This window comes from Idiotropiscis lumnitzeri, chromosome 20, assembly GCF_059441095.1.
Source record: "Idiotropiscis lumnitzeri isolate Australia: NSW breed Sydney's pygmy pipehorse chromosome 20, RoL_Ilum_1.0, whole genome shotgun sequence".
NCBI lineage: Eukaryota > Metazoa > Chordata > Actinopteri > Syngnathiformes > Syngnathidae > Idiotropiscis > Idiotropiscis lumnitzeri.
Window position 1 is genome coordinate 5,094,593 of NC_142410.1, and position 9,400 is coordinate 5,103,992.

Below are 9,400 nucleotides of genomic sequence, written 5' to 3' on the forward strand. Positions count from 1 at the left end.
ATATGTTACGAGATATTTCTTCGGTCTAAATGGTACCGAGAACACGATGACTAACTTGACCTTTGGTGAGATCAATATCTTCACCTCTAATACATCAGAAAGCAGTGAGATGAACACGTTAAAATGACCAGCTCAACTGCGTCATTTGAAAATGCCGTGCTCAGTCATCACGACAGGTCTTTGAGACAACTATTTGAAATGCAAATGCAGGCAGTATTTGCATATGCATTTCTTTTGATTCGCCAGTCCGGGTTAAACTGTGCCCGACACCGCGAGGTCACGTGGGCCAAGCCGGCTGTAATTAATTGCCTTTCAGGCTTAATTGCCTCGGCTTTTCTAGTTTCTCAAAGCACCAGCGCTTAGATGAAAGCCTGTGAGGCTTCAGAGAGCACACATCTCACAGTGATGAACCCGTTCGAGAAATAAGTATTGATACGACTGTCAGTTTTGATATGCCAATATAATTTTCAAGCTTTACATGCGGTGTCAAAAATCAAGGCCTGCGGGGCAGAACCGGCCTTCCATGTAATTATGGGGTCAGAAAAAGCTTGCCGCAATTTTTCCTTGACTTATCATAAAAATGATAAATGGGGAACAATTTGGAAAAGTAAAATTCTGTCGCGTTGCACAAATTGCAGTCAGTGTATGACTTGCTATCTTATTACGAGTGAGAGGTGCGTGCAGCTCCCAATAGGTCAGTAATATCAATATCTAAAAACAGAAAGCAAGCATCGTCGGAGCCATGATATACCGTTTCAAGTTTTTTTTTTTTTTTATTTACGCATGCACACATTTCATATGTAAGAAAACAAGGATCCTATAGCTCAAAAACTTGATAGGAGAGAAAAACTGAGGCCAGATTTGGATGCCACACACAACAATTGGAAACGCTGTCAGATCAGAGAACAAAATTTGTGTTCTCCGTGTTATCAAATGCAAGGGCAATTATTTAGTATGATGGGATTACACATTAAACAATAAAGTAATTGACAAGTGTTTTTTTTTCCTACCATGAGCAATTTGTGGGCTACAGTAATTGCCCTTTTTTTTTTTTGCTAAAGATTGACTCTTCCAACTAGTATAATACATTTGGAAATATAATCACAGACGGCCAATTTAACATTTAAAGCTCACTCAGATCGTCCACCTGCTGACTGTGATTCCAAATCAGCACAAACATACACGGAGAATATTTGTAGATCAATGACATGACAGATGTCGAATAAACCTGGCAAATTACTCCATCAACTCGGAACATCGACATGGAAGCTTCAAGGGAAATGAAATGTGCTAATCTTAATTAAATCCTTCATCCCTGACACATTTGAAGGGAGGGCCTGAATTTGGAGACTTGTGCATAATCCTGTCTAGAGGGGCGGGGTCTGGCGGCATGGGGTGGAGACGGAGGTATAAAGGCAGCAGCAGTTCCAGATGAGGGAGATGAGAGGGAAGTATTAGCGCATTGTAACGTTTTCACACTGAGCTGCTTCATTCCGTAGCTAAGGAAGAGAAATGGATAAATGGCGGCTTGTGTTCATTTTTGTGCTTTTTTGCACTTTGCTGCAAATCTATGAAGGAGAGTCTCACAACGGGGAAGAGCAGCAGCAGTTACCGCATTACAGGGAGGTGGGTTTGTTTGTGCTAGACGGCGTTTTACATTGATTTTACCCCACTTTTTTTTTACTGGGTTATAGGGGGAAGATAAATCACTGGAGTTGGTGCTGCTGCAGCCCATTGCAAACCTCGTGAAAAGATCTAAAGCCTTTCGCTTCTTTGGACTCATGGGGAAACGCTCAGGTGACCCTTCGCCTCCTGAAAAAGCATAGCATGTGGCAAGTATTTGTGCATGTCATCTTTCATTACGAGGCCACTTTTGGTTGTACGTTGTCATCAAGATACACGAGTGTAGAAAATTGTGCAGATATGTGACTAAGTAGCCAATTATTGAGCAAGGAATTGAACAACATATTTCAGAAGCACTTTTACACCTAATTTCTTCCTCCCAGACAACAAAGAAGAGGAGATAGCGAGCCAATTGAGGAACATCCCCAGAGGTGAGCAAGAATGCAAAAAAAATAGACTGCTGAAATGCAATATAAAAATCATCACATCCTTCAAATCCATGTGAAGACCGAATAGATTATAGGATAATAGTATCTGTAACACATTTCCCCCCTTTCCCAACAACACACACTTTAGATAAACCACACAAACAGGCTGTTTATATCAGTATAAAAACCTGAGGTTCTTTTATTTGATTTTATGTGCATTTTTTTTTACAGTGGTACTTTCAGAATTTCAATTTGCAGCAAATCAAAAATTATATTCTTTCATTAGGCAGGTTAAACAGATAAATGGGTATGAATCCTGTATTGATGGGAGGGAGAGTGTAAAAGGAATAAAGACTGCTACAATGTTAGACCAATCAAAGATGATGACAAGGCCTTTGTTATTCTGCTTTGCTTTCTTTAGATTGAAATCCCAATGATAATTCTTCTTTAGCTTAACATTGCGTGAAATGTTAGAAAAAAATAAGTCAGGAACTTCTCCCTAATGTATTGTAAGAGCAAAACATTCACGTGATCATTTAACATTCAAAACTCAATTTGAGATTCTGCACATTTTGACTTGACTGAGATATGAACAAAATGGGTCCAATAAAAAACGTAAAAGCTTAAAAAAAAAAACAAAGAAAGATGGTTTGGTGTCTTGCGACTGGTGAGGCTGAAGGCGAGTTTATCGAGTAGCTTGAGGACGTGAGTGCTTACGTCCCCTTGGGAGGGGTCCATTTCAGTGAGCTGGGGTCAATGGTTTTGTTGCCGTTGCCTCTTTTGACCTCCTTTGCTTTCCACTCATCAATCAAGTCCTGCGAAGAAGAAAGAAACTAAGGATTGAGACGACGTATGTAGAGTGTCAGATCCATTTTTTTTTATATCACATGGCACAACTACAGGAGCATGCGTTAATTTGCATTAGTATGAGCTGAAGCGAATAACAATGACGTTGCATGCTTAAGTAAAACTCACAGGCACATGTTAAAAGCCGAAAGATTAAATTAGTTAAGTCAAATTTAAGTCTACATGCATGGAGAGTCTACATATATCATGACATGCATTAGCATCAACACAATGATCGGGGGCCCTTGACTACACAAACAAACTACATGCGATGGAAAGGGAAATTGAAAAACAACCACTTGGTGGAAGATCTTACCTGCCGCTTCAACACCAAGTGCTTCCCCTTCCAGTACTTGAGCATCTGAAGAGACTGTAGCGTGCTCACAATGTCCACGGGATTGACGGCAGTTTCCTGACTAATCTCTGTGCATCAAGTAGACAGCACAACTTGGTTCAAAGCCTTTTGCTAAACTGATTTTTTTTAAGTACTTTTGGTTTTTTTTTCTTTTGGTTTGTTTTTTTTTGTAACCGTGCACGCTGCCTGTATGTATCAGTGTATACGGTCTTACCTTTGATAGAGATCTCCTTCCCTTGGAAGTTGTGCATGTATCGGAGTAGCACTTCCTTCCAGTAGCTGCGGTAGCTGATGAGGCCGAGGTCAGACAGAGGTCTCTCTGGCGAACCCACCTTCTCCTCCACTTTGGACAGCAGGTAGCCTTAAAAGAAAAGCAGATAACAGTCAACATGGTGTACTTTTCATATTTAGGAGGAATTTATTGAGTTGGCGCATACTGAAGTCGATGAGCATCTTGCCAAAGCCCTGCCTCATGTACTGGGGCATCGTCAGAATGCAAGAAACATTGTAGTTGAGGAAGGAATTCTTTTCCTAGAAACACAAATGAAATAACATTCAATTCTTCAACTATTCACATTTTATTTTCCTGTAGAACCTATCGTCAGATTCACGGCTCACTGCATATTTTTGCTCTTTCTGTAATGCCTTAAGGTACTACAAATTGGCACGTAAGCACAAGCTCGAAGTACTAATTGGTGTCACAATTGTGATTAATCTCACCTGAGAGACTGAAAAGCTTCATATTATGGTGCAGAGTCAAGTTTAGCCCGGGTTGTTAGTGGAGTGTCTTTGCTGAATGTGTATGCCCCCCCATGCTAAGTGTATTAAAAAGCTCAAGTTAAACCACGTGGGTCTTATTGTTGGCATTTTAACAAAATGTGACAGCAATGCAGCTATCTCCGTGTCATTTCTGCAATTTCATATTCAGTTATTTGATTCTTTAACCGATCTGCCATTATTCACTGACAAACTCATTTATTGCCGTTTTGTGCTCAGGCCAAATCCCTGTCTAACAGAAGTATTGCTTTGACATCAACCTGTGGCATTTCATGTCAAGGAACCAAGCTGACGTGATGAGAGGAGCTTCATTTAATTCATTGACTTGCGATTGTTCACTACTGACAGCAGGGCTCGGTTCTGTACTTACTTTGGAAAAATATCCCACTAAATGGCAGCCTGTGTTGTCGGCCTCGGTCATGACATAAAACAGAAAAGGCTCCACGTCGTAGTATAGCGTCTTGTGGTCCAGGAAGAGTTTGGCGAGTAAACACAAGTTCTGGCAGTATATCTGTGGAGATGGCAAACCCAATTCCATCAATTAGTAAAATGATACAGTTGCGTATTCATCTGCAAAGGCCCACCTTATTTTTTTTGCCGTCAACTTCAAACACAGATATGCCACCTTTTCTGTACACTTCATCTCCAGGTGGATGCTTCCAAACACATTTGGCCTGACAAACACACAGTTTAAATGGTCAACAGCTGAAAAATGGAAAAATACAAAACAATTTATACTGTAGGCGTTAACAGTAGTGACGCCACTCGTTTGCCATTCTCACCATGTGCCGCCTGAGGATGGTCTGGCTCTTCATGTACTTGAGGCAGAATTCACACACGTAGAGGCGACCCAGGCGGGCGTACTCCTCAGGATAGGGTGAGTGGTACCAGGTGTCCAGCTCGTAGCGGCCAAACAGAATGGTTTTGATCATGTTGCTGCCCTCCGTGATCTGACCCTGGATGCGCAGCTTCTCCTGCGGGCGGGCCCAAAATAAAGAATGAAACATATGGATATAAATTGCGGGTATCCTTTGCTTAGTTTAGTACTGCTGTGTCATTCTGAATGTTGGAATATGATTTTGTTTTCAATATTTGCAATATTTCTTCAATTAATAAATGATTTTCTATCAATCGTTTTAAAATATATTTACAACTTCTTAGGCACAGGAACCTGATGCTCATGGCAAAACATTTAGACATTTCAATAAATTAGCCACATGTAACATAAAGTAACTCGAGCACTCAACTCATTGTGAAATGTAAGGATGTCAACAACTCAAAGCAGTTTAGTGGATCACTGTAGAGACAAATATAAAACATTGTATAAATAACTGAATTTTTACCAGGTCTTCAGAGGCACGAGCCTGAGCTTTCCTGAAAAGCTCCAAGTCATAATCGCTGGTGATGTGTTCCAGCAGAGGTTCCCTGGTGTTGCCGTGCGTCTGCCGATGTTCCTGCAGATCGCGCAGAAAGGCGAATCATGGATAAGACCAGATGAAGACCAACTCAACCCCCAGTCGCTATGGTAACAGAGAAGATCCACTGTGGTACCATGTGTTTTTCTTTCTGCTCCTTCTGCAGGCCAGAGTTTCTCCCCTTCCTCATTTCAGCCACCTGCTCTTTGTATCTGCTTTGCTTCGATGTTGGTGTCTAAATAAAACACAAAAACATCCAGATAAGCAATTCTACAGTTTACAAAGTCAACTAAATTTGCTTATAATTGCGCCAATAAACAGACCTGGTGGCGGGTTGCATGGCGGGAATTGCTTTCTTCCTGTCCCTTCATCTCGTCGTCTTGCTTCTCACGGCTGACAGCTTTTACCTGACAATAAAAAGCAAGAGGTGCTGGCGTTAGCTACATCAAAAATGTATGTGAAGCGATCTGTTATGTGCACATAAAAACTGATGACAACTTTCCAAATTCTCACCTTGCATTCATCTGCAGACAGGTTGTGGTACAGAGGGCAACCTGACACAGCAAAGTGTCGTTCATGTTTTCCTGTGAGGTGACCTGTTTGAAGACATTGAAACAATATATAAATTGCTAGACATGTTCATAAGAAGCTTGAGCCAAGTGTAAGAGAAATTTACCCAATGAATTGCATCCAGGTGTCGGGCATTTCATGTTAAAGTTGTACGTCTCATGGCATCTGCGACGTTTGGGTCGGTGTGAGAGGTCCTTATCAGAGTCTCTGTTAACCTGATCTTTGGCCTGGCTCTCATCATGAGAGGCATTCGGGCTGGAAATATCCAGCTCAGACTCGGAGGATGGCGCATTTCCTGTTGGCGTCAGTGGCGGGGATTCATCGTGATCCGCAGCCTGCTTCAAGTCAGCCGTATCTGTGGAAAAAGAAGTCAAACCACAATACTTATTCACCAAATAGAGAGAGAGCGAGAGAATATTACGAGAGTGGTATTTCAAGTACACAAACCGTGAGAACTCTGGCTTAGGCGAGTGGAGGCTCTGGTGAGACGCTGCCTCTTGGTCCGGGTCCCATCACTTTCCGAACTGTTGGTCTGCTCTCGTTCAGCAGAGGAGTCCGAATCTTCAGTTCCATCCGAACCACTCCCTGGCATGTTTCTCTATTGTGATGAACAAATATGAATGTAAGACATTGTTGTGTGTGTGACATAAACAACTCAAATGACTGCCAAGTTTTTTTCTGTTTAGACCTGAAAACTGTGTTTATCCAACAAAGCAACTAATTACGTGGTAATTTAGAACTGCATTTCTTTATTACGAAACCTGTGCGGGCACGCTTTGCGATAGGCTACAGCTAGCCGCCTATGTTATGTGACCAACAGAACACTCAGTAATTTAAAAAAAGAAACAAAAAAATCACATTAAGGGTAGACTTTTGTGTCACTGTATCCTAATGCGTTTAGCGCAGCTGTGTTCGCACCCGGTTTCGAGCCCGCACTTACCAAACAGCAACAGCAAATCAAACATTTCAGACGTTACACCGACTAGTTTCACTTCCAGCAACCATGTATGCAACAATTCCTTTGTCGAACATTTACCGTGGATCTTTCCGTCAGTTCGGCGTCTCTCCTTTTCACCAAAACACGCTTTGTCTAACATTTCAAGAGCAAAGTGATAGACACTGATTAGCTTCCGTCAACCAGCTGTCGCGGCGAACGTTCACTGAGGGTTTCTAATTAATTATAACGGAAATCTTTAATTGTAAAATGCTAACGCTGTTACATATAAATACGTCATAAATTAAATTAGAAAAAATATAGAGTGAGACGTGTATTGTGAAATGGTGGAACATTCTTCCCACAAGGCGAGTTAAACGGTGTTGCTAACAAGCTAACCCATTAACATTGTCACTAGCACACCTCATTTTTCGTACCTGTCGTCTGCGAGGCATGTTCAGCTCGGGGAGGATTCGCTCCGACGCGCGTTCAAAAGAATTGAGACTATTCCGTTAAATTAAAGGTAGTTAAAGGAATGTAAAACCGCCCAGGAATAAGCTCAATGCAAACAGCGTAGTCTGGATCTGGCGCCACATCGCCCGAACAGACTAAAACAAATAACCAACCGGCCAGCAGGGAGCGACCTCGCGCCAACTTCTGTTTTTGATTCTTCTTCTGTGGTGGATATTACCAGTGGGCCAGACAACTTAATATACATTACCGCCACTTAGTGGATAGCTGTGTAGATTGCGCGCATGTTTCATTCACTTGTTTTCATTGATTTAAATTGTTAGTTTTATGGCCCTTATTCATAAACGTCTCAAAAATTGCAGAAATGCAGAAATGAATTTATATCAGAAGGGTGCGTTACTGCAAGATTTATTAACGAGTAAAATAAATGACTGCATTTTATTTAAGATGGATTCATCATGAATTTGCTGAATATTAATGTATTTTAATTATCTTCAAGCGTCCTTGTACCCGTTGTGGAACTAATAAAGGTTATCTTATGTTATGTGCTTTGAATTATGAATGAATAAAGCCAAACAACAGCACAATACATTTATGACTAACAAACCATGCAATGGTAGGTGTACTGTGTTTGCGCCGCACAGGTGTGGGTAGCCTAAAAAGATCCAGAAAAGCATGTGTCCTCGAGAAATCCACTGGATGACCGTAGAAGGTTGTGGGGAACCACCCCTCCAACAGCTGATACCAACTTCCCCGGGATACTATAAATAGCATCTTCCAGGCCTTTCTACTGCATTTGAGCAGACAACTTGGAAGAGTGAGGATTACCCAGTAAAGTTGTTTCTGTTGTGGTTTTGCCTAAAAATTTACAATGAACAAACCAAAAATTGTTAGACCAGAGGAAAGGTAAGTAATTCATTTTTTGGCTTTATTTATAACGTGAAAATAATTCCACATTTTCCTCTATTTTCCTACAGTCAGCCAGCACATGCAGTGTGGTTTGACAGGAAAAAATATGTCACCATTAATTTTAAGGTGCAGAAACCGAAAGATGTCCAAGTTGACATCCAAACAGACAAAATGATCTTATGGTGAGTTTAAAAATGTCAAACTAGTTTGGAAATTGCAAACAAATTGTGTTGTTGGATAAAGCTGCCTTGCTTTATCTTTCCCAACAGCTGCAAGAATGACACAGATGATGTGATTTACAATGAAATCCACTTCTATGAAAAAGTCCAAATCCATGTCAGTAGTCGTATCAAATCAAATCTAACACATTTATTACAAACAGTGATTGTATCTTTTTTATTTCTCCTAAGGACTCCAGGGAAAGAGTATATGACCGCACCATCAATGTCTTGTTGAGGAAAATAAAGCCTGATTATGCGTGGCCTCGTCTTCAGAAGGATCCAGAAAGGGTACATCTTTATTTTAATGTTTTCTTTTTAACTGCAGTAGGATTGCATTTGCAGTAAAGATAAAACAAAGCTGTGCATGTTTTCCTGTCTTACGCAGCCCAGTTGGATTTCTGTAGACTTTGATAACTGGAGGGATTGGGAGAATGAAGAAGATGATGGGAGGGAAGAGTATGAAAAATACGTTGATGTAAGTAAAGTCATTTAGTAGCATTTCTCAAAGCATTTTTGCGCATGGAATACTTCTTCCCCCTTAGATGATCCAGGACATGTCCACCAGTAATAAAGGAGCAGCACCAGACATGGGTGATCTTAGTGATGTGAGTCCAGTTGGATGCAAATATAAAATTGCTGTATAATACATTGTCCTGAACATGTCATCATCTCACTTGCGGCACAGTCTGACTGAGACTCTCAGGCTCTTCTGCGGTTTGGAAACACCACACTGTTAAATGCTTGAGAAGAATTTAGAAATGTGAATTTTTTTCAATTTTATTTTTATTCATTGTGTTTCCCCCCCCCATGCATACAGTATATCATTGTCAATTTACATTTAAAAAAATCTT

At 40.9% G+C, this 9,400-nt stretch overlaps 2 protein-coding genes and 1 long non-coding RNA gene across 6 annotated transcripts in view; 2 read left to right on the forward strand and 1 right to left on the reverse strand.

The window, feature by feature from the left end:
- The window catches only part of kat7b (K(lysine) acetyltransferase 7b), a 67,524-nt gene extending 59,918 nt beyond the window's left edge, over positions 1-7,606 (reverse strand). Inside the window, exons 1-15 of one of the 3 annotated variants that reach the window (XM_088284352.1) lie at positions 7,386-7,606; positions 7,051-7,104; positions 6,462-6,612; positions 6,121-6,369; positions 5,958-6,040; positions 5,768-5,851; positions 5,581-5,679; positions 5,373-5,483; positions 4,812-5,003; positions 4,614-4,703; positions 4,400-4,540; positions 3,690-3,783; positions 3,467-3,613; positions 3,214-3,320; positions 2,221-2,866 (exon numbers count right to left, since the gene is read on the reverse strand). In XM_088284352.1, coding sequence (XP_088140478.1) covers positions 2,765-2,866; positions 3,214-3,320; positions 3,467-3,613; positions 3,690-3,783; positions 4,400-4,540; positions 4,614-4,703; positions 4,812-5,003; positions 5,373-5,483; positions 5,581-5,679; positions 5,768-5,851; positions 5,958-6,040; positions 6,121-6,369; positions 6,462-6,612; positions 7,051-7,104; positions 7,386-7,403 — 1,722 coding nt within the window. In that variant the 5' untranslated portion in view covers positions 7,404-7,606 and the 3' untranslated portion in view covers positions 2,221-2,764. Of the gene's footprint in view, positions 1-2,220; positions 2,867-3,213; positions 3,321-3,466; positions 3,614-3,689; positions 3,784-4,399; positions 4,541-4,613; positions 4,704-4,811; positions 5,004-5,372; positions 5,484-5,580; positions 5,680-5,767; positions 5,852-5,957; positions 6,041-6,120; positions 6,370-6,461; positions 6,613-7,050; positions 7,105-7,385 lie in introns of those variants that run through there. The other 2 variants (XM_088284353.1, XM_088284354.1) reach the window with 2 other exon arrangements.
- Positions 1,442-2,246, forward strand: LOC148317231 (uncharacterized). 2 transcript variants are annotated; one of them, XR_015840033.1, is made up of 3 exons: positions 1,442-1,626; positions 1,695-1,832; positions 2,007-2,246. It is a non-coding gene; the product is annotated as an uncharacterized LOC148317231 (long non-coding RNA). The 2 variants fall into 2 exon arrangements; XR_015840032.1 differs by having other exon boundaries at positions 1,695-1,797.
- Positions 7,607-8,204: 598 nt separating the features above from the next.
- Positions 8,205-9,367, forward strand: ptges3l (prostaglandin E synthase 3 like). The gene is made up of 7 exons (XM_088284356.1): positions 8,205-8,325; positions 8,397-8,510; positions 8,598-8,664; positions 8,739-8,837; positions 8,935-9,024; positions 9,092-9,154; positions 9,235-9,367. Exons 1-7 carry the CDS (start codon positions 8,291-8,293, stop codon positions 9,241-9,243), a joined length of 477 nt encoding a protein of 158 aa, XP_088140482.1. The 5' UTR covers positions 8,205-8,290; the 3' UTR covers positions 9,244-9,367.
- The last annotated feature ends 33 nt before the right edge of the window (positions 9,368-9,400 follow it).